General features: G+C 32.8%; 1 protein-coding gene across 1 annotated transcript; it reads right to left on the reverse strand.

Moving 5' to 3' along the window:
• Positions 1–1,304: 1,304 nt before the first annotated feature.
• LOC113386313 (laminin subunit alpha-like) lies at positions 1,305–24,560 on the reverse strand. Its single transcript, XM_026624102.1, is given in 12 exon segments — positions 1,305–2,505; positions 2,556–2,906; positions 3,204–3,381; positions 3,531–8,265; positions 8,268–11,588; positions 11,591–11,770; positions 11,842–12,051; positions 12,139–12,352; positions 12,439–12,609; positions 12,833–13,069; positions 14,364–14,510; positions 24,282–24,560. Coding segments are annotated over 12 exon segments (11,106 nt in total). The 3' UTR covers positions 1,305–1,422.
• Between the last annotated feature and the right edge of the window lie 1,429 nt (positions 24,561–25,989).

Here is a 25,989-nt window from a genome sequence, read left to right on the forward strand (position 1 = left end):
TGTTATAGCGTCTGAATCAAAATTTTGTAACAAATATTAATTAATATTTGACATTCTTAAGAATGTCGTTATAATTTACTTATAATTAAATAATAAGCATTATATACAAAATATTTAATAAGAGTATAAGGGATGCTACTTTCAATAGTGTTTGAATTAATGTCGCGTGAGAATAAATCGGTTCTAAATCGCCTTCTTATTTTTACCCTAAAAATACTTGAATTATGCATTCGAATACACTAACATAAAGTACATTTGCTTTTGAAATAGATAATGTAATACTCACTTGAAACGATTTCCTCCTATAAATAACACCTAAATAACAATTCTGATGGGATTACGTCGGAAATAACTGTCTCACCTAAACCACATGACACATATCCTACTGCTGGAGAACGCACACATCCGAATGAAAATGCATGATTTGTATATTTCGGATAGTTTGTGGTTCTCTTTCGCACATTATAATAAGAAATACGAATGATAGAAAGAGAAGGATGATAAATAGTTTTGGAGGTTGGTGATAGTGAGGGTTGTTTGATCAATGAACTTGGCTTCGCATAGTAATTTATAGTTTCCAAGTAGTTACGAAAGTCAATTTACGTTTGGTGTAAACAACGAATCCAAAGGTAGTAATATCTTTAACTAACATTAAAAATAAATGAAATTCTTGCCTGCCTGCCTATGCCAAAAACTAGTCAGCACGTCTCCTTATTAATAGCAATCGAATGTTTTTTTGAATAATTGAAATCGATTGAACCGTGTTCCCGAAATTGTCGACGAAAATTTGTATCCGCCCACACACACACACATTCATCCATATTTTCTAAAGTATGCCAAAATGTTCAGAAGCCTCTGGAACGTAAAGATATATAAAAATTTTCATTTTCCATTTTTTGCGATTACTATAACTTGCGCTACGGGTAGTTAATAAACGTTAACTGAGATTAAATAAAAGAATCATGTTTTAAAAATAAATTTATCAAAATATGGAACAACATTTACAACTTAAACTTAGGTATAATAGAAGAGACTCATACTATTTTTTTCTGCAAAGTTCTTTCTGAACCTAGCCTACGTATATCAATTTTTTTATATTATTTATATATAAAATTGCCTTAAATGTACATATAATAATATATTAAAATATATCTAAATCCCTAAGCACTCAGTAATAAAATCGATTACTTTAAACTATTTGCATTATCTTTGGATTGTAGTATGATTAGCTAGATAGTTTTATTATATAAAAAACATTCGGATAAAAATTATTTCATTATATCATTTAAATAAATTTTGCTCCTTTATATACTTAGAAAAATTTGCACTCAAATTAAAAAATACAATAATTTTTTTTCAAAAGATCCACCAACTTAACATTTTCATTTCCGGTGATTTGTTTGATTTTGTATGAATTGAAATTTAGTTCGTCGGACACACACTGCCTTGCACTTTACCGAACGCCTGCTTGGTGGACAAATGCATTTCTAGACGATTTATTTCCAAATTTCTTATACATCCAATAAAAGGTACTCGTGCAGTTACTCCACGGACTTTAGCAAAATGAGGATGACCACCGATAAGCAATGGTCTGGAAGTTTCCGTCATTATAGGCGCCAAGGAATCGATGTGCGGTTCTACAACAATACTATCGACTACTAAACTTAGCAAATATTTAACTTTTACTGCCTCCACAGAATGCCAATTTCCGTCGCAGAAGAAATGTGGATATGGCGGTGTGAAAGTTGTCACCATGGGTCCTTTTCCACTGTCTACTGTAAAGTTTATAGTTCCATTTATCATTTGCAGAATCAAATAATGCCTCTTTCCATGTACGGAAGCTAATAAACCGTTGTTAGTTCTAGCTTTGATGTCCATTTTGATGTTAAAGTCACTACCAACTCTGAATCTATCCTTTATCTTTAAGTAGCCACCGCTCATGTACATTCCTGGTTCGACAGCATCAGCACAAGGTATCACACCTGTGCTCTTGAATCTATCATTCACAGAAACATCGTTTAGTTTGAAATTTCTCAGGCAACCATCAAATGTATCATTCATATCCATAATATTGTTCTTAATTTGTTTCGAGTAGTCAGGATCGATGCCTCCCAGGTAGAAAGGTGCTTCCATATTCAATGTCTTTGTATTTCCACTAGACGCTCCAGTCGCCACCTCGATGCCATCTACTATTAAACTGCCCGTAGTATGCACTCTCGAGAATTCAACAGTATGCCATAGTCCATCATGCAATTGCTCATTTGCTGTCAAGTGTGCGGGTCCCGAACCGCAGTTGAAAGAGTAGTAAAGTTTACCGTCCATCATATACAAAGCGACAAAATCAACATGACGAGCATCAGCTGCATAGAATATAATTCCGTTTCCAATTGCAGTTCTAAATTCTATTGAAAATTTGAATTTGTTTTTATATTTTCCAGGTAAAGACTCAAATTGCAGTCGACTGTTAGTAGTTGTTCCAAAACGATAGCCATCTTCAAAAGTGGCCTCCAAACAGGATCTACAGATAATTTACATTGATCGCTCTTTTTAGGAACTTCTGCTGGTTTAGCATGAGGGCCAAATGGTATGGGGTCGACAGACGGTTTCGCTGGTTTATTATGATGAATTGGTTTTTCAGTAACAACGTCAGGTATAATTTCATTTTCAAAGAAGTCATCGTGTGTTGTCTGATATACAGGTGGTTCCGTGACAAATTCTGGAGGAACGTAAGGCTTTTCTGGAGGTTCTGGGTGTGGTTCTGGATCTATCTCATTCTCAAAGTCTTCATTTGCAGGATGAGATGTAGCAGTTTCGGAATGAGTAGGATGTTCATCGAAAATAGGTACTCGAGGTTCGATGTCTATAGGAGATTTTTCGTGTGTACAAGTGCCTAAAATATCACCGACCTGAAAGATTTAATGATATTGCATGAAATGTTACAGCCATTGTTTTTTTTTCCTGAAAATATAAAATAACAATCATTTTTACATTTTTAGATTATGGTACATGAGACTATCGCTTCTCCTATGGTGTCAAAGGTTTTAATTTTTTATTGAAAAGTATATTATTCGGCACGTGTAAAATTACTGATGTAAGGCAATCAGAATAAATGCCAGAAATTTAAACTTTCATGACATTCGAATTAACAATTAGATAAGTTATAATATTACTTTCTGTAAGTTATTTTATTCGATATTACTTACCCTATCAGTAGAGTTTGCAAAGTTTATAACAACTCCATTGAGCGTAGCATCGCCGATACATCCAAAGAATGAATCTTCCGATGCACTAGTTCCGCTCGCAATGCTGTAGCCTTGGGGCAGACCACCTATCCACAAATCACCATACATCATGTGCAACATAGGCGGTGAACCATCCGAACTGCAATTTTTACAATGTGTCAATTCATAAATATCAGAACTTTGTGAAATGATATGCATCAATTTTTATTAAGCCTTCCATAAAGGAAATCCAAAAACTGTGTCATATTTGATAAGAACATTTAATATTTTTTAGATTATTTTTATTACCTATATTGACGAGTGTCATCGACGTCCAGCTTCAGAGCATTGGGTTCGTGTGTTACTGTTACTACATGCCATTCCCCGTTGCTGTAGTTATTATCCTTTGTGACCAACTCTTCCCTTTGACTCCTGAAGTGTAATCTGCCTTGCACCAAAGACAATGATACAGTAGCTGTTTGATCGTGATTGCTAGCATAGAATATCAACCCATCGCTATAGTACGTCTTGAATTTCAAATTAATCTGGAATAAGTTGGCAGCTGAAATATTTGGCCGCCTCACATATCCCGGAGACTGAATATCAAATGATACTATTCTTTCAAATTTACTGGGGCAACCAGGTTTAACCGCTACAGCACGCAAATTGGAACTCAAGTCAATGGGTGTACCTGTGATTTGTACTCCATCTATACAGCCATCGAAACCCATATTGGTAACATTGGACACATTATGCTTCATAGGATATCCACCGAAGAACAAACGATCAGATTCTTGCAACATTTCCACTGAACCTGAGGAATCTTCTCCAGTTATGACTTCTGCATCATCTAATTTTAGAAGACCCTTTCTACCATCTCTGCCAGCTATAACAGTATGCCATTGGCCATCGTTATAAGTCTCACTTGTTCCCATAACAACTGTTTCTCGATCAAGTTTATACTTGTAGTATATTTTACCATTGCGCATTTCAACAGAAATGAAACTTTGAGGGTTACCACTCAAAAATAGCAAACCATTCTTGGTATCTTTGTTTGTGTTGAAATTCAAACGTATTTCTGATTGACGCCCAATTCCGCGGGAAGCAACATCTATTAAAACATAACCGTGTTTACTGAAACGATATCCAGTCTCCGTTTTCTCTGGTTTAACTAATCTATCACGTTGTTGAGCGCCATTATAATTTTCTTGAGCATCGACAAAGTTCCATAAGCCAACCGGTTCATCGCCTATTGTTAAATCTTCTATTTCACCTTCAAACGACGAATATTTCACATTGTTATCAATAGTGAATGTATTTGGGAAACCTCCTACAAATAGATGAGAATTTTCTTGATCTACATTAAACATGGTATGGGGTCCGCTTAATATTTCTTCTTTCTTGTGTACTTGAACTTTACCATCTTCTAATTCATCACGTATGATAAGTTTAACATTCTTACCCGTTCTTTCAACAATAAATTCATGCCATTCCCCATCGGCTACATATTTATCATTAATAATTCTTTCTGGGCCGTTTCCGATATCCATTACTAGTACTGGATAACCATGATCTATTTCAACAGCCATGAAATCGTCATCTTCGCCAGCTTCGGTTTCATCTTCCTTTTCATTTCCTAGATACATGAGAAAACCATTTGGTTTTTCAGTTTTGAAATAACCAGAAATTCTAGTAGATGTCGTCAATAATGGTAGATTTTTCGGAGGTGCCAGTTCTAATGTGGTGTTAGGTTGGAAGGCAACACCTACCTTTATAGAGTTGGCTAACTCGCGAGCATTTGAAATTTGTTCTTTAATAGCATATACCTCATCATCAAGATTTTCTATATTGTCTTTTAAGCCAGCCTGAGCTTCCTCCACGTCTTGGGCTAAAGCTCCAATTTCTGGAATACTATCTTGTATACCTTCCAATTGTTTACGGGTTCTAGTTATATCTTTATTGGTATCATCAAATGCCTTAGCTACTTGTTTGGCGTTAGCGACTTCTTCTGTAAGGTCTGATATTATTGGAGAAAGAATTCCCAACCCTTCTTTAGCTTTCTCGTCCGCGACTTTTGAGTCTTCAGCAGCTTTTTTAGCAACTTCCTCCAAAGGCTCGCTTGATATTCTTTCCAGAGCGTCATTAATTTCATTGGCCGTCATTTCGCTTTGTTCATTAAGGGACTCTATTTTATCTACGAGATCGTTTACCTTTTCTAATCCTACAGTGAGGTTTCTTTGTACTGTGTCCAAGGCTTCTCTTGAAGCGTGCAGTAGCTCTAGGGCTTCAAACTCAGTTTCGCCAGTTTTCTCTGCCAGACCATCAACCTTGTCGCTCGCGTTCGCCGACGCTTCTTGTGCTTCGTTCACGTATGCTGCAGCACTATCGATTTCGTCGATGATAGTTTTATAAGCGGTCGCCGCTTGTACGGCATTGTGCGAAGTATTACGAGTATCGGCTAACATATCATCCAATGTCATGGCATAACTATGCAAATCATTTGCATGCTGATGCGCTTCTTGCAGCGGTTCTATAAGTCGGTCCAGTTCTGATTTTTTATCCTGATACGGATCTGAGTTCAATTTATTATTCAAATCAATAATTTCATATCCCTTATTTTCTAAATCACTTTGAATAAGACGAGTGGCCATCAATTTTGTCGTAGCATTTGCTAAAAGTGCTTTCCCTAATTCCAAAGTATCATTGAGTTCTCTGTGTTGATTTTTCACTGTGTCTATTTTGCTTTTTGCGTTCTTTTCAGTGTTCGTTGTAGTAAGATTTACTGCAATATCAGAAAGTCCGCGTGCTATTAACGAATTATTGTACATATTGTCCAATTTATTGTTATATGTCTTTACTTTTTCAAAAATAGCATCCAATTGTTTCTTTTGTTCTGCGGCAGGATTGGCATAATCAACCATTTCTTCTAACAATATTTCCGCCTTATCCAACTGAGTGTCCACATCATTATGAATATTACTTAAGTTGATTAATTTGATTTCCTCTAGAAGCCGTTTGCCTTCAGCGAGCGAAGAATCTAGCTTCTGTTCTTGGCCTGTCTCTAAACTATTAGCCAATTGCTCAACTTCGTTGACTGTTGTATGCGCCATCGTAACAGCATGACGAATTGAAGAAATGATATCATTTGCGGATGATTTCAGATTGTTTCCCAGAGGACTTAATTCCTTTCCATTTTCCGCATTGTATTCCGCCTGTCGATTTAGATTATTAATATCTTGATCTAAACTTTCAATTTCTAATATGATAGGAGTTAATTCGATGTCGTTTGGATCTAGTAAGTTCACTTTCTTGTTTAGTTCCCCCACAGTTTTATTTATATAATCTAGTTTTTGAATTAAAAAGTAATCAGAAGCAATGCTCTTAAAGTCTAATGAAACAGGTTCTATTATATCATATAATTGATCAGTGACATCCAACAGATCATGCGCACATTTGTCACATTCGTAGCAACCACTATTTTGTATTAAAACCCATCTATGCGGACAACGGTCACACTTTTCTCCAACGACGCCCGGTAAACATTCACACTGTCCGGTATTAACGTTACATCCGAATCCTAGAGAGTATTCACTTTTGCAGTTACATGAAACGCAGCCTTCTGATGTTAAGTTCCAGTAACCGGCTGCACATCTATCGCACTTGCGTCCTGCAACTCCGGGCTTGCATTTACATTGACCGGTGGAATCTTCACATTGGTCGGATTCAGAGGCTATACCACAATCGCAAGGTGTACATCCACGACCGCTATTAAAGCCGTAATGATTCTCTGCGCATCTATCACATTTATCTCCTTCAACGTTATCGAAACATTTGCAAGTACCGACGTAACTGTCACAATATTCAGTACCCATTCGATCACATATACAACTTTGACAATCCTTTAGAGTAACTGCATCTCCAAAATATCCGGGAGCGCACAAGTTACACGCGACACCAGCCGTATTATTTAAACATTTTAAACATTCGCCAGTTATAGAATCACATGATCCAGGTTCTTCTGCGTTGATGTTACCTGAACAACTGCAAGGGGTGCATTCTTCTCCGGGCGATTCCGGTCGACCAAACCAACCTGCGGCACATGATTCACATCTAGCTCCAAAGTAACCCTCTGTACAATCGCAAGAAATTCGATTGCCATCAGAACTTACTTCACATCCAACTGCAAAGTTATTTGAGGCTATTGGCAGTGGACATGCACAAATCAAACAATCGTTTGGTGTTCCTATTGTGGCATTACCATGATATCCTGTTATACACTGTTCGCAGTGGTCTCCTGTTGTAAAGTGTTGACAATCATAACATTTACCGGTGTTAACATCGCAAGTATCAGAATGGCCATTACACTGGCAGGGTATACAATACCCTCCATATGGGCCAGTATTTGAACGATAATACCCTGGAGCGCAGTCTTCACATGATAAACCAGAATAATTGGGCGGGCACTGACATTCCTCCACAGCTAGAGCAGGCTCTGCATTGCGATAATAAGTATCCGTTGCCGTATCTAATGAAACATTTTGCAAACGCGTTGTAACACTGGAAGACCAATAAGGCGCTCTAATAAATAACCCTTGCAAACTCTCTAATACAACCATAAGTTGTTCTCTAGTGCACGGTACTCCTGATGGTGACACAAAGTTAGATTCAATAATTTCAACTGATGCTTTATAGTAGATATTTGAAGCAGGCTGCTCAAGAGATTCGTGAATCAAGAAACTACCTTTGCCTTGAAGTATTACATCGCCGCCACTAATAGCACTTCCAAATATTCCAGTTGTATAAAATATAGTGTAATTCAAAAATCCGCCATATGAACTCAGCCTATTACCTAAATAATATTCGGGGGCACTAAAATATGTTATGCTGGTATTGAAATCTTCATTATCCAAATTTACACCAATCACAGATTCGGAAAGTACTTCTGGAGTTGCTGCTTTTCTCGACACATTAACCGCATTGGGCTTCTGAATAACAGAATATAAACTCCAGTCGTTCATATTTTCTATACGGGCCGATACCAAAGTGAACTTTCGCAACGGGTTGTTTTACCGAAACAGAAACATTTAGTGCAACCATCGGGGTTTTCATTTTGGATATTAAAGGTGCCGTCTTTACAGTCATCACAAGCCTCACCATGAACATTACTCTTACAGAAACATTCTGCACTAACCTGGTCACAAATATCCATCAATGTGCCTTTTGTATCGCACTGACAAGATTCACACCATGGGAATCTATAGTGACCGTTTTGACATCTATCACAGGTACGACCTACTACATTTTCTTTACAAGTACAACTTCCATTGAATATATCACACTGTTGGTGGCCTAAAGCAATACCTAACGGATCGCATTTACAGTCTTCACAACCAATGATAGGATCAAAACCGTATGTGAATCTCTCACACTGGTCGCATTTTGGTCCAGTCACTCGAGGAGGGCATATGCAAGCACCAGTTCTAGGCTCGCATAAGGCAGTAGTGGGACAATTGCAAGGTTTGCAATCTGGAAAGCCATAAAATCCAGTTTTACATTCCTCACATTTTCGACCAATAATATTCGGTTTGCATTCGCATTGTCCTCCAAACTTTTCACATTCGAAACTTAGAGACCCTTGAAAATCGCACTGGCAGGGTAAAGCACGATTATTATAATCTGCTGTGAGTGAAAATATAGCATCTTTGCAAAAACCTGTAGAATTTGCACTTATGTGGAAATGATCATGTCCACATTGAGATATAAATTCCTTTGTTTGATCAAAAATATCTTCTGTCAGTAACGATTTGGTGTACTGTTCTCTTGGTACTAAAAGCAAATAATCAAGCCATACATCCTTACCTTCTGGCATTTTTATTGACATAACAAAGTTTTCAGTTAGATCAAAGAATTTGTTATCATTATTTTGTGTTACAACACTACGACAACCAGCATTAGAAGGACAATGTGGCAGTGATAACTTAGCTTCATAAAATTGACCATTTTGTATAAGTATTTCTGCATTGAATTCTGGATGAGCAGGTTGATAGTACTGAACTACAAATGTATAATATCCGGGATAGGATACATTAGACTTTATATCAATCATAGGATTTATGTTGTCAAGATAAATTAATTTTGTTGCATTGTCGGTGATATCTTCAGGATTTTCTACAATAAGTTCTTCATTTTCAATTTCAAATTCAATTTTCTTTGAATCAGGAGGCAACGAAAATTTGGTTTGAGTGCATTTACCATCTTTTAGAACACAAACAGATTTCGGTTGAATGTAATCTAATGACCAGTCTTCCTTTGGAATAGCTGAAATTGATTTGATTCCAGTGGCTGTATTATTACCGCTGTCCAAAATTATGCTAACAAAATTGTCTTCAAAATTGAAGCTTGCAACATTTCCTTGGCGGTTTAGTATAACTTGACGACAAACCATTGAATATATACAAGCAGGAAGATAAAGTGAACCATGTTCTCTGCCATTTTTAGTACTAACTTCAGTTTTTACATCCGCCATAGTTGGATTGGAACGAAGTGTGATGTAATCGACTACTAGAACATACTGCCCAGGTTTGGTAATAGTCATGTCCAAATTCATTTTCTGCTGATTTGTCCCGAGAACTGGAATATTCTCTAGCCGAAGGCTTTGTAAATGTTTTGCATCAGAAATATATTCTTTTAAAGGTTCTCGGCTGTTTCCATTTTCAACAAATGCTCCTGAGCCCTTAACCATATCAAAATGATTTACATCCGGATAGCCAAAATGTCTACATAATCCCATTTGATCGATTTTACATGGTGTGTCAACTTTTTGCGTAAGAATAGAAGCCTCATAGAAGGCGGCTGGCAAAAGCACAAAATAATCAATAAATAGATTCTTGTCTGCTTTAATGTGCACATACCAATTTCCAGGATTCATTACGAATGGTGAAGGAGAATTTCCTTTAGCTCCCGAAACGGTAACAAAAGCGGGGTCGCTTGTACTTTTAAATAGGACGTCAAAAGTTTGTTCATTATCACTAGGATTGTCAGGTGTCACAGTAATTGTTCCAGCAATATTAAATGTATTTGGATTTACATATCTAATAACTACGCGATATACGGAGGATTTGAGTATGTACACATCTTGAATAACTTCATTCTGTAATTGTGAAAAAACTGCGTACCCTTTCCATGAATAATTTGGGAACTTACGTTCATCATAAGAATATCGTACTTTAGTATTCGCAACTGTATAACCATCTTCTATTTCATACTGATGTTGGTACAGCGTAGGAAAATAATGAGTTTGAAGTGGTTCTGTACAAGTACGTCCAGTAATTCTAGGATGGCATTCGCATTGACCTGTTCTTTTGTTACATCTAGAATTAATAGACCCTCCGACATCACAATCACAAGCTTCGCAGCCAAATACCGAATCTCTATCGAGCCTATAGAATCCATCAGCGCACTCGTTACATGTTCGCGAGGCGACAGACGGTTTGCAGAAACATTGTCCAGTGCGATCGTTACATACACCAATACCGCTAGCAGTACCAGAAAAATGGCATCCGCAGTCCTCGCATCCTTCAGGGTTACTTGGATTTAAATTCCAATATAAAGGTTTACACTGGTCGCAAATACGGCCTTGAACGCGTGGCTTACATTTGCATAGTTCTCCAGCTGGAACAGAACCGCATCCGGCAAATTCAGCTACCACACCTGCTGGATCGCAGTTGCAATCTTCACAATTAGGATAATTATAAAATCCTTCTTTGCAAACATCGCATCGGATGGTATCAAAATTAGGTTTGCACTCGCACTGTCCATCTGTGTTGCAAGTTATTCCTATAGCTCCGTATGAATCGCAATTGCATGGTAGACATTCGGGATATTTGTAATAACCAGGAGAGCATTGTTCGCAAGTTCTGCCTGAGAAATTGATCAAGCAGGGGCACTTTCCTGACGCGTCACATATCGTGGATGAAGATCCGGTTTGGCTACAACTGCATGGACGACAATCAGGATATCCGTAATATCCAGGAGAGCATTGGTCGCATCGTTCTCCTCCATAGCCCATTTTGCATATGCATTTTCCAGTAGTTGAATTACACACACTTTCTATTGTGCCTTGAATGTCACAGTTGCAGTACTCGCAAGTCGGATAATTGAAATAGCCATTTCTGCATCTATCACAAGATCTTCCATCAAAGTTATTTTTACAAGAACATTGTCCTGATGCGTAGTCGCAAACATTAGTAAGAGAACCTTCAGAATTGCATTCGCAGGGAAGACAATCAGGAAATCCGTAATAACCCTCGGCACATTCTTTACAATAATTTCCGCTATAGTTAGGTTTGCAGGGGCAGTATCCATTCTAGCTTCGCAGTGGTAACCATCGGTTCCGTTCAGATGACATTCACAAGGTTTGCAATCGGGGAAACCAAAATAGCCATAACTACAAGCATCGCAATTTGGCGGCTGAAACTCTTGTCGGCATTCGCAAACTCCAGTTTCTTCGGCGCAGTTTCCAGTAGAATAGAATACGTCGCACGGACATTCTGCAAATAATGGATCATAAAGTCTTGCTGGTAAAAATATTATAAAACATGTGGCAAACAAATTCAATTACCTCGACAAACATCTGTCTCATTCCAATATTTTCCTGCAGGTCTATAATACTTCGGTTTACACCTATTGCAATTGATTCCTTCTGTGTTATCTTGACAATTCTGACATACGCCACCTCCTTCGTAGTTACCATGAATGTCTAGAGATTCGCGTCGTTCATCTACCTCTGCGTCGTATACGCACTCCGACGCATGGTTGTGACAATTACAAGCTATTGTGATGATTATTAAAATGAATACAAACTTAATAAATAATATGATAATAATATTAAACTTCAATTAAATGATTGTAAACTTACGTTCGCAGACAAATCTGTGTGAGCTCTTGCTCTGTCGCCAAGCTTTCTGCTCAAATCCAGGGCAACAGAAGGCGCATTGTGGTCCGCAGGTGTTGTGTTGGCATCTGCACATCAATTTGCTAGGGTCACTCGGGTCCTGAATATCGCAAGTATCAGCATGACCATTACACATACAACGACCACCGATAGAGATATCCTTTATTGAGTAGAAATACTGCAAAAGAATAGAAAAGTTAAGAAGCAGATAATAGAAAAGATTATGTAAAATGATTGTTTTTAATAATAATTGGTATTTCTTACTCTCCTGGTCACAGTAGGATCTTGTCTTGCGACAGACATCAAATGTCCCAATAAATTTTTGGTCCGCAAAAGCCTGAAACGAACATTTGTTGCTCTGGTCCACTCTTGAAGGACGCTGGAGTTGAAGTAATGATTAGCAGATGGTCGATTTTTCAGCAATGATATCGGAATCTAAAAATAAAATAATACAATTTAAAGCCTTCACATTATATATACATTCAAATGCGAAGGAAGCCACTCCACATTTGGAAAAAGATTTTTGAAAACAATTTTGATATTAAATATTATCGAAAATATGTTAGTTTGAGAACTCAAGCAACTTCAGAAAAGTTTATTATCTTGTATAATAATTTGATTCAGTAAATTGATTTCTAATATCTAATTTCTAATTTACTTCTCCGCCTTCCAAAGGCACAATCTTGGAATATTCAGTGTTGCAAATCACAGAATCGTCTTTTGTAATGGGCTGCAAACTTTCTTTCCCAAAATATGTTTCACAATCAGAGGGCGAATCAGAAAAATACTGCCAAGGTGTGTAAGTCTTCCCATGATCAGATGACTTCTCCAAAACCCAAAGACCAGGCCTAGGTGAATTACCCATACGAATGTAAACGTATGCGACGTGAAATTCCTGCAGAAATAGATAAAAAAAATTAGATAGAAAAAAAAATAAATTTATTAAACTTAATATGCCTAAGTAATCGAATATATATTATCATTTCTAGTGGACAAGAAATAATTTACAGATTAAGGGCGGCGGCGTGAGAAATTCTTAGAACTCATTTTTAATGTAAATATTTATATAGTGATAAAATTCGATGATATGTAAATAAAATGTACTATATAATGTCTTTCTATTTTTGAATAAATTTCAATTCTTCGCACTTGTAATAAATCATAAATTAATAAAAATGTATGCAGTCCAAAAGCTTAGCAATTGGGGACAATTACATATAAAATAAGATATCAATTTGTAGTACATGGCTTCACACAATTTAAAAAATTCAAACTCAAAATAAAAATATTTATTTATCCTAAAATTGAAATCTAACTTTATCTATAAACTATAACATTTTTATTCGACATTAACAAAAGCTTTTATTATTATTTTCTATATATAAACATTCCATTCCATGTTTATGCTGGCAACTATAATATACAATAGGTACGTTGTCGTAAAGTCCGACTAATAAAAACGACGATAACTATTTTATTAAACATATATCCTTGTATGAAAATTTATGTCTATATTCAGATGTTCAATGTACTTTGTGGAATTTGCTATTGAAATTAAATGCTGAAGTCTAACTTTTCCTGGTAAAGAACATCTTCTGAAGGTGTCTTAGATGTAAAGACATATGTCATAGAAATTAAAAATATTATTTTTTGGACTATTTAGGTAAAACATAATAATATTGTTCGAACAACCTATTTAAGAAATAAAAAAATAACAAAATGAGTATAGCCCATTCAAATAATTTACGAAATAGGGAGATCCCCTTAAAATCGCAAAGTTCGCCAACGCAGACGACATTTATGATATAAACTCGACATAATATGCAGATAAAACTAGTCTATATTAAATTAATGTTGATAAATACAAATGCACACAACCATGTATAAGAATAAAATATTAGAAGATGAAACTTAAATGAATGACTTAAGTTACAAGTTTTATCGCGAATTAGTCATTCAAAGCTCTTAGTGTAACGTAATCATGTTTCTGTAAATATAAAATATCTGAAAAATTAAATAGACTTGGTATATGGAACTCCAACAAACGGCCAAGGTAAAAAGGTAAAAAGATTCAGTGTCATTATTTTCCTGGTCAATCTCAAATCAGTCAATTGGTAAATGATTTTGTAAGTTGTGCATTTAGTTAATTTTGATAGTTAATATAACAAATTTATATAACTATTATTTACCTGTCCCAAATCTATGGTTAAATTGACTTCGTTATATTTCATCCCCCTGGACAGGGGCGGACTCTGCCACCAGGTCTCCATTCCGTCCACAGCAAATTCTGGTGGATGCATTTTGTCATATCGGGTAGGATCGCAGTAATCGCACACCTGAATTAAAAATTCCATTCCATGAATTAAAAAATATTATAATAGAAATAAATGATAAAACTAATACTAAGACAGAAATAGTGTACTTGAATAACAGAAAATTTGTAAATCATATATAGCTTAAAAAAAAATTATATCACACCAAACCATGCTCTTGTAAATATTTAGTTTTTGGTGCACTGACTTCACCAAATTATATATGTAAGTTAACACATTTGATAATAATTTATTATAATAAGTGCATATAGTAATAAGTTTATATTTATAAGAATAAGTGAATAAAATGATAAGTGGCTAAATTAATAAATATTAAAGAAAAGTATTTTTATATTTAGTCCAGCAGATTATATGTTGGGGTCATTAAGAGTAATTTCAGCATCCAATTTCAGTAAGCGCCATGTAGATAATTAAAAATGCTAATTAATATACTTCTGTATATTAATTATTTGTTCATAAGCAAACTTCTTTTATTAGTTATTAATATTATTTTAGATAAATCAAGAAATTCAATAACCTAAAATCTATATCTCTTTATTTTTTTTTAAACACCTCTATTGATTTAATTAATTCACACCAATATATAGAGAGATAATGTAACGTAGTCTCTATACTTGTGGTTATAAATTTTCACCTTTAAATATCAGTTCACTTTACCAATCCTAAAACTAAATAAAGAATGATTTCTTCTAGAATGGAATTTTAAAATGCAAATAACACGTGTGCTGCAACATGGCCAGCAAATGCAGTAGCATCACGTGCAAGGAATTACGAAATGTTTTCATAATGTAATAAAAGCAAACTGTTTACATAAAATAAAGATACAATAGTTTACATTAACTTTAAAAATAATTTATAAATTATTTTTAGTAGATACACCATTTAGTGTATCTACTATTATTTAGTAAATATTGTGTCCTTCATGTATCTTGTTAGCAGTTTCTTCTTATTGTTTTTATATAAACAGACCACAGAATAAAGTTAAATTAAACTAGCTGTAAGTGGAATTCTGTCTTGAGGCAATTATGGCATCGTGCCTTAAGGCAAATTGCTGGAACTTCCCGTACCGTAACGAAATGTTCGAGGAATATTGAATGTTTTCAAATAGATTATTATAAATATTGTAACATTGTCTAATATTTATAAGAATTATATAAACCGAATTGCAGAGTTGAAATTATTTCTAAAGTATATTAGAACTATAGTCAGAATTAAAAATAAAATCTTAAATATTTTCGATATACAAAATACTAAAAAAAAAAAAAAAAATGGTACAAAATTTTTTTTTCAAAATCAATTATTTTGTTAAGACAAGCAGAAAGTTCTTTGAATCATTTAAATCGGACGCTTAGTTCTCTCAAAAACTGCCATTTTTTACATATTTAGCTCCGTATCTTCGAAATGGCTGGGCCTGCCTTTGCCAAAAACTAATAAACACTTCTCCCAATCATTACTAATTGAATGTTTTTTAGATCATTCAAATCGGATACTCCGTTCGCTCAAAAATTCGATTTCTATTTTCTGCACTCTTTGCTCCGTATCTCCGAAACGGCTGGACCTGCCTTTGCCAAAAACTAATCAGCTCTTTTCCCAATCAATAGGAATCGAATGTTTTTTGAATCATTCAAATCGGTTGATCCGTGCGCCCTAAAACGTGACTGGAAATTTGTATCCACACATACATACACACACACACACACACACACACACATCCATTTTTTCTGAGGTATGCCAAAACGTTCAGAAACCTTCAAAACGTCGAGAAATGTAAAAATTTTCAATTCCGATTTTCGGCCCATTACAATAACTTACCCTACGGGAAGTTAATAATAATAATAATAATAACAATTTATACTATACAATTCATTGCATCAGCAAATTTTTGATAGTACTTTAAAAAATGTCTAAATCTTATGCCAAGACATAGCTATAAATAGAAAATTCAGGGCATTTTTTTGGTTTTTATCAAATAAGTCACAAATTTTATACGAAACCACTAGGGTTAGATAGGGTAAAACTAGATACAATTTTCAAAAAACATTTCCATTAAAACAGTTATATACACTCCGATATAAAAGTTTTGAATAAAACGCCTTTGAATTTGATATTTCATTATTTAGCAATAAATAGAAAATTCGGGACATTTTTTTGGTTTTTGTCAAATAACTTATAATTTATTTTAATTCGAGGAGATATGTTAGTTATTTTAAATAAATAAATCTCAAAGTTTTTTTCATGCATTTTTTTTTAAAAAAAAAATCTTTCACTTTGGCGCTTCCACTTTAAATGGCTATCCAGTATATATTTGCATTCAATTTTGTAATTTATTTTCATCACAATAATTTTTATTAATTACAAGAAAGAGTAAGTTATGTGTTCTGTAAAAATTGAAAATATAGACGAATTTCAATTAACTATTTTGTTAGGTGAATGTTCTGGTTAGTAATATTTTCCAAATTTACCAAATGATTTCAAACATTGCGTTCGACTACTGTCTTCAATTTCAAATACTTGTTCTATGATCTAAATGCTTATCTAAATAAATATATCGTTATCGAAATCGTTTAGATCTTGTATTAAAATTACCATTGAAAGATATAAATGTTGAATGAAAAATCGTACATTAAAAATAAAATTATTTTTATTAAAAAGATGAATAATATTAATCAACAAAAATAAAAACTAATTTTTACTTTAATAAAAATTTAAATTATTTTACATTTATTATTAATACTATTCCAACTGCTATAATGATTTACTTGCATAACTAAAAATATGAAGAGAAAACGATATCTTTTTACTATATGAGTAAATATTATCTTTTTCATCTGAGAAAGAAACTAATTGAAAATCCACAAAACAACACTAAATGCAGTCTTATGAGAAAAAATTAAGCTTTTGAAAGAAAATTAGAACGTATTCGATATGGAAACTAAGTTTTTTTTGAAAATTTAATATATAACTTTTTATAGATGTACCAAGATTTAATTATCAAGGAAACTATTCCTATATGTGTGTAACGATTTTTAGTTTTAATTCGGCCTGCCGATTTTTCGTTGGTTCACTTTTTACTGATAGAGGTTGTTTTGCTGAACAAGTTTTTTTATTTCTTTAACAAAAATATAAGAGTGTTTTATTTAATAAAAATGATTCAAATAAAATTCTAATACTAGAAAATTAAAGAAAAATCATCGATTTTTTCATGAGTATGAGTATCTACTTTATTCACACATGAGCTTTTAGCGGATTCTAATTCATAAATTTTCAAAATCCAACAACAACTTTTATAATAAGCATACGCCCTTGCTTTTATCAATTTTCAAAAAAAAACATGCAAATTCTTGTAGTCATTCTTGATTTTTTCTCACAAGTCCTGACCTTGTTCTTGAATCCTTTGGATTCCTTGTGCGAATTTCAACCATGAATATAACAGCAAGTTGTACTAATTGTAAGAAATAATGAAAATTAAAAGCAAGTATCGTTGTAGAGACCAATATAAAAATATGAGAGAACATCGTCGATGGGACAGTGGCTCTAATTGTGTTAGCACAGAGCTTTTTATTTTTATATTAGAAATATGCGAGATTTTTTGATAGCTCGTTTATAATAACGGATGTGTGACGATTATGTAGGTCAGAGGTCCTCAACCACTGCTCTACTGTATGAGTTTCCGCTATTCATTCGATTAATATTTGAATAAGCTCGAAATTGACATTTTGCGAGGGAAGAAAGTGAAATATTCAAGATTAAGAGTTAAATGCTTGTTTATATTTATTGAGTTTAAGCACAAGTGTAATTCTTGTAAATATACTTGTATTCGTGTAAAGCTCATATGCATGATTAAAGTATGATACTCATACAAATACACGCAAAATATTTTATTATTATAATTTTCTAATCTTTAGTTTTTAATAACCTAAATTTGTTATATAACTTAATTTACCGTTATCAATAATCCATTAAATCATGTATGTCTTTACTAAATCATCTATTGGCAGAGAATTCATTATGAAGGATCTTGAGATATTTTAGAAAATTAATTTATAAATAAATTTATCATATTGAATTAAAACAGAAGTTTTCAACCTTTTCGTACCGCGTCCCCCTTACCCCGAATTAATTTTTTTAATAATTTCATAAATACTCAACTTATATTATAAATAATTATGAGATTATAAATTAATAAGCAATATTATGTAAAAAAATAAATAAAAAGTAAATTTAAAAAATTTAGGTTTATTTTCGAAAATAGAATTTTGGTAACAGCTGTACATCCCTGTTAAGACACCCTTGCGTCCCACTGTTCGGAAACCACAGAATTAAATTAATTAAAATAAAAAGGTATTAATGTTTTATATAGTATGTAAAATAGCATAATATACAATAGTATTTTAAATAAAAGTCTATAATACTTGATGGACAATCAATTTTGATGGCGTTCTTCAGTTTTATATTTACTACGCCTTTAAAGGAGTTCCTTGTTATTTGAATTTTTTGTAATGAAAATAAATTTCAAAATTAAATACAAATTATACGGGGTGGGTTTCCTGACGTCCGGGTATGATTTCTGTAATTTTTTTTTTCTTTTTTTGTTATAATTTATTTTTGCTAATCAAGACTTGAATGTCTTATTTACAAAATTGATAGGTGCAAAAAAGAAATAATACAAAAAAGTACAATAAATTGAATATAAAATGAAACAAAGTTAAAATAAAATAAAACAATAGTAAAACAAAAATAACAATATAAATGAACAATGACATGATGATGTATGCCGCGTACCCAGTTTTCCTCTAAATATATGTCCAATATGTCTGCTAAAGTTTCGACCCAAAAAATTCAATATTTTATATTTCGATGCACTAAAAGCAAGAGTTCTGGATGCATTTCCTCTGATCCGTTTTATAACATAGCATCATTTTTAGTTTAGTAAATTAACATCTTACGAGGACGTCCAATCATTGTATTGGCATTCGATTTAGACATTTTTGTAAGTACTTCCCAAAATATGCTGATATTCCAAATGAAATAGGTGCATATAATAAAAAGTAGTAAATACCGCAAACGTAAAGTACTTGCTTAAAGTTTCACATCTTTAATAATACGTCAGCGAAAAAAAATCGGGATTCGCAAAATGAAAATGGGGGTCCACGGTAGTGGATCACAATACACCACGTTAATATCTATTTGCTATATCTTAAATAAGCAAAAATAAAAAATAAAAAAATGAAAAAATATTTTAATTAGTTTTATATAATTCTTCCAAATAGTGTTTTAGTCAAAATTTCAATTAAATATTAAAATTTAAAAAAAAACTGCCTTATACGCCTACACTGGCCATCGTCTGCGGTTATCTCTTCGGCTACTACACAACACTAACACCAATTCCGACTTCTGTATATGTATAAGGGGCGACTAATACATATGATGACAAAACAGGATGACCCATGCTATAAGATTACAATATGAGCGATAAACGCCATCCCGACAACTCAAATTCATTCCGAACTCGGAAAAAACATCAAATCACTTCAATAACGAAATTCATGAATTGGGAGATAGCGCGATGGCTATGAAGAATAATTGGGATCATGTAGTAGACTGGATGCTAATTAAAGAGGTATTCCTTGAGAGAATAGATAATTGAATATAGTCAGAAAACCTTGTTAGTTAACATTATGAATATACAATCAAAATGTCTAATTTTGATATATTTTATGGCCTACATAAATTAATTTTCCCCAGCATGCAATTTGAGTGATCAAATTAACCAAATATTCCCGAAAGAGGTGAGGGTCATATGGATGAAAAGTTCTACAAAAAAATTATTTAAATATTCAAAATTGATTTAAAATGATTCAATTTCCATTATTCAATAAATAAATACCCTTAATAGCCCATCGAGTAATTATTGCCCTTAATATTGGAGTAAGTCCAAAACTAGGCCTTATCTATTATCAGATTTGATCATTTATTTATATGTTTCACGAATGATTGACTTGCTTTATAGGAATTATTTTGGAAACAAAAAATTTACATAATTTATTTAAAATATGAGAATACCAACTCAAAATTTAAGGAAATAACTATAATTTATATCAAATTGAGAATAGATCTCTACAATTAATAACTATTCTAATAATAATTGCGCTTGCAAACAACACACTCTCAAATAACACAAATAGGATAAAAATTGAACCCAATTAAGTCATCTGCATTACAAATATTAATTATGAATTAAAACAATCTTTGAACCCTAAATTAATAGTAACTAGTGGTGTATAGCATCGTGCCTTAAGGCAAATTGCTGGAACTTCCCGTACCGTAACTAAATGTTCGAGGAATATTAAATTTTCAAATAAAATACTGTAACATTGTCTCTTATTTATGAGAATTATATAAACTGAATAGCAAAGTTAAAATTACTTATTTAAAGTATATTAGAACTTTAGCCAGAATTAGAATTGAAATCTGAATTATTTTCGATATACAAAAAAAATTTTTTGAAAGAAAAAAATTGAATTTTTTTTCCAAAAGCAATTGTTTTGCCAACACAAGCAAAAAGTTATTTGAATATTTCAAATCGGAGGCTTCGAATTCTCTCAAAAACTGCCATTTTTTGTACATTTAGCTCAGTTTCTTCGAAACGGCTGGACCTGCCTTTGCCAAACACTAATCATTATTTCTCCCCATCATGACAAATTGAATGTTTTTTGGATCCTTCAAATCGGATACTCCGTTCTCTCAAAAACGCGATATTTATTTTCTGCACTCTTTGCTCCGTATCTCCGTAACAACTGGACTTGCCTTTGCCAAAAACTTATCAGCACATCAATAGGAATCGAATGTTTTTTGAACCATTCAAATCGGTTGATCCATGCGCCCGAAAACTTGGACGAAAAATTGTATCCATACATACATACATACACACACACACCGGATAAAATGCAAAATTCAAAAATGATAAAACGCAAAGAAATGCAAAAATTTTCAATTTCGATTTTTGGACAATAATAATAACTTACCCTGCGGGCAGTTAATTAAAAAAAATTAATTTATTTCAAAATTATCAGAGTAGGTAGAAAAGGTAATGTAAGTAGAAAAGTAATTTATCGAATTAGCACAAAAAAGTTTTTTCGCGTTTATTCAAACTTAACACTTAAATAATTGAAATTTTGCAAGAAAATTAGATTTTATTTCTGCAGTGATATAATTCATGTAAAATACATATATTAATTATTAAATTAAATACAATTAAGACATACGTTTTTTAATTATTTGTATGTACTAAGAAACTGCATTACTAGTTAATGTTTATTAAAAAAGTTGATTAAATTGCCATAGGCAAAATGTACCACGAAATTCTAAAAGTCAAAATAATAGTTAATTTAGTATGTACTTATCAAATTGTACCTTTTTACAAGAATTGTAATTGATGACTGTTATAATTCATTGTGTAAACATAAGTTTACTTAGGAATTTCGCACGTGCTCTAAACTGAACAATGTTTACACATGTAAGGATCAGATGGACTAAAAGCCTCCACAAAAAATCTATATTATTTAATAATTATTTGAATAATAACGATAAAAGCTACATGTTTTATTAACTTGATTGATCATGTAATCGATTTAAGAATTTTTGGATCTCTTTCCCTGTCTCTTCCTCTGGTGATATTTAAAATGAACCCAAATTTTTAGAATTTTTAAAATTCATTAAATTTTAAATTTAAACATTTAAACACCCCCTCCCCATAAACCAAATGTAATTAATGGATGGCCCTTCAGAAGAAATTTTAGTACCATAACTCATCACCTTTATAATGAAACAATTTACATTAAGGGGGGCGATACATGTAACAAGAAAAAAAAAACGATTTTTTTTTTTTTCATAAATCGTTACAATAACATCTCAAAAATATGCCTGCAAAAATTCAAAACAAAAATTATCATTATTTATACATTAAAAACTCATTTAAGTGCCACGCCTACACTCTTATCTGTTCTATGTGTCAAAACTTTAAACGCGTTTTTCTCAAAACGACATTTTTGAATACTGCGGGCGTGATAACTCAAAAAGTTCTCAACCGATTCCAATGAAATTTTGCACACATCTACTTTACAGTAATAGCTTCTAGTTAAACCTCAAACATTCCAAAAAAAATTTCAAAAATTAACCTTTTTACCAAAAAAACAGTGAAAAATGGTGAAAAATCGAACTTTTTTTTTCTGAGGTCTGCCAATTTACGATTTTGTGACTTTTTTAATTTTTTTTTGGTTTAACTAGAAGATATATGTTTTATGAATACGTACAAACTAATTTTTTTGAATTCAGATCACCGTACGAAAAGTGAGAACGCCCGCAGATTGATGGCGTTTTCCGAGAGGGTCTCGGCAGATCTATTTTTACGGCAGCCATTTAAAAAAAAAAAAATAAAAAAAAAATGTTTTTGTGTATTTTAATATATAATAAATAACCATAAAAAAATTCAAAAAGATTCAGTTATTCCTTCCCAGTTTAAAAAGTCCTCAAAAAATGGTAAAAATTAAGGCGATTACATGTATCGCCCCCCTTAATTTTGAACTGGAAAATACTGGAACTTAAAAGCATGAGAATTATTGAATTCTTCTCAAATTATCATCGTAATTAATGAACTCTTTCTCTTACTACTATTGAAAGTATAAAATACTTTTTGCTAAATTTTCAATACATAAAATAGCGTCAATATATCCCTTAATAAAATATTGAGCTTATTTTGGGAGAATATTTGATAAATCAAAAAAAAAAACTTAATTTTGTGATAATGGACAAACGATTTTCCTAGATTATTAATTTACATTAAATATGAACTGGAAAATACTGGAACTTAAAAGCATGAGGATTATTGAAATCCTCTCAAATTATCATGAAATTGTAATTAATGGATTCTTTCTCTTACTACTCTTAAAAGTATAAAATACTTTTTACTAAATTTTCAATACATAAAATAGCGACAATATATCCCTCGATAAAATATTGAGCTTATTTTGGGAAAATATTTGATATATCAAAAAAAAAACTTAATTTTGTGATAATGGACAAACGATTTTCCTAGATTATTAATTTACATTAATTATGAACTGGAAAATACTGGAACTTAAAAGCATGAGGATTATTGAATTCCTTTCAAATTATCATTGTAATTAATAAATCCTTTCTCTTACTACTCTTAAAAGTATAAAATACTTTTTACTAAATTTTCAATACATAAAATAGCGTCAATATATCCCTTGATAAAATATTGAGCTTATTTTGGGAAAATACTTGATATATATCAAAAAAACTTAATTTTGTGATAATGGACAAACGATTTTCCTAGATTATTAATTTACATTAATTATGAACTGGAAAAAACAGGAACTTAAAAGCATGAGGATTATTGAATTCCTCTCAAATTATCATTGTAATTAATGAATCCTTTCTCTTACTACTCTTAAAAGTATAAAATACTTTTTATTAAATTTTCAATACATAAAATAGCGATATATCCCTCGATAAAATATTGAGCTTATCTTGGGAAAATACTTGATATATCAAAAAAACTTAATTTTGTGATAATGGACAAACGATTTTCCTAGATGCCTATCAGGATGCAAAAAATATAAATATTGTTTTGCAATCAAAAATAGTCCTTGTGCAATTTTCCAGTTATAAGTCGATAAAGTTCTGTACAGACCATGATGTTCAATCTTAATGAATATGATTTAAATGTGTATATTATAATTATCTTCTAACCTGCCCCTGTATGACGTTGGAATCGTGTTCGGCATTAGCCCCGACTAGTTTGCAGTACAACTCCGGCCCTTGTGTGTCCACGCCGCATGTGGCGCTAGCCGTGATCTTCCTACCCTCGGCCAAATTGAAGTACGGGGGCGTTAAAATCACTGATTCCACAATTGGCAAACAACAATAACACAACAGCACTAATAATAATAAAACAACTGAACTATTATCGACGTTTTTTAACAGTTTCATCATCGACGGCCGTCGATGCGGATCGCCTTTGATCCGCATTTTGGCAGCGGCGCAGTACGATTACTCTTAGCCACTCTGCGCTACACAGCAGCACTGAGGAGAGCGACGGCGAAGCACTCTTCGACACGAGAGATCTCGCCGCTCGCCCTGTACTTAAATGACAGCGCTGCTCAACCTATGGAAGGAAAGGATTTTTCAAAATTCGTAAACGGACACGAAAATAAAAATAAACATATTTTGAATACAAACAGAACTAGTCGTGCGTGGCATGGAGCCTTAAGGAAAATTGCTGGAACTTCCCGTACCAATTTTTTTTTAAAAGGATTAAATTTTTTTTCATACTTTGAAAAAAATAGATTTTTGAAAAATTTTTAATTATTGAAAAAAATTAACTTTTTGGAAAATGAAAGACTTTTTGAAAAAAATGAATTCTTTTTTTTGAAAGATTTTGGAAATTTTGAGCTTTTTTTCAAAGATAGGGTACGCCTTAGCGGCATAGAGACAAAATACCGAACCGCGTAAGCGCCAGGTCGCCGTCTAACGGACAAACGATGTTACGGAACCCATAGAAATGTGAACAAAAAATCCCCATAAAATATCTGATACTTTGATGTGCATATGTCTAATGATCATTTTTGACCGCTAAATGTATTTTTTTTACTTTTTTCACTAGATCTCCAAAACCGCTAGACCCGCCTTCCCAAACATTTAATCAGTTCTTCATCTTGTCAATACAAGTAAAATGTTTTTTGAATTATTCAAATCGGACGCTCAGTTCTCTTAAAAACTGAGTTACCGTTTGTGGCATTTTTTGCCCCGTATCTTCGAAGCGGCTAGACCTGCCTATGCCAAAAACTAATCCGCACGTTCCCTTATCAACAGCAATCAAATGTTTTTTGAATAATTGAAATCGGTTGAACCGTGTTCCCGAAATCGTCTACGAAAATTTGTATCCGCACACACACATACATCAATTTTTTTTAAGGTATGCCAAAATGTTCAGAAACCCCTGAAACCGAACTAGTCGTGCGTTCCGTTCTATCTAAAACTGAATTGCCATTTTTTGCACTTTTTGTGTTCCGTATATCCAAAACGGCGGGACCTGCCTTTACTAAAAACTAATCAGCACGTCTTCCATCAATAAGTATGGAATGTTTTTTGAATCCTTCAAATCGATTGATCAATCAATGTACATATATGAAGAATTTTTCAATATTTTTTGCGATCACTATAACCAAACAAAATTCTTATTATTTGGCTAAAAGTGTGATAATTAAATTTTACTAATGTTTAATTAACGGTTGTATAAATTTTAGTTAATAATCATTAATTAAAATAATTCCATATGTTTAAATAGTCAAATACTAAATTTAAACAATAATCGTAAATAGGCAGCAGATAATCTTTCTAATCCGTAAACCACTAATATACTTTTCACACAACATTATAAGTGAATATGTATGTATCA

The sequence above is a fragment of the Ctenocephalides felis genome, unplaced genomic scaffold, assembly GCF_003426905.1.
Source record: "Ctenocephalides felis isolate EL2017-DRISC unplaced genomic scaffold, ASM342690v1 CF-g0.4_SCAFFOLD_03571, whole genome shotgun sequence".
Taxonomy (NCBI): domain Eukaryota; kingdom Metazoa; phylum Arthropoda; class Insecta; order Siphonaptera; family Pulicidae; genus Ctenocephalides; species Ctenocephalides felis.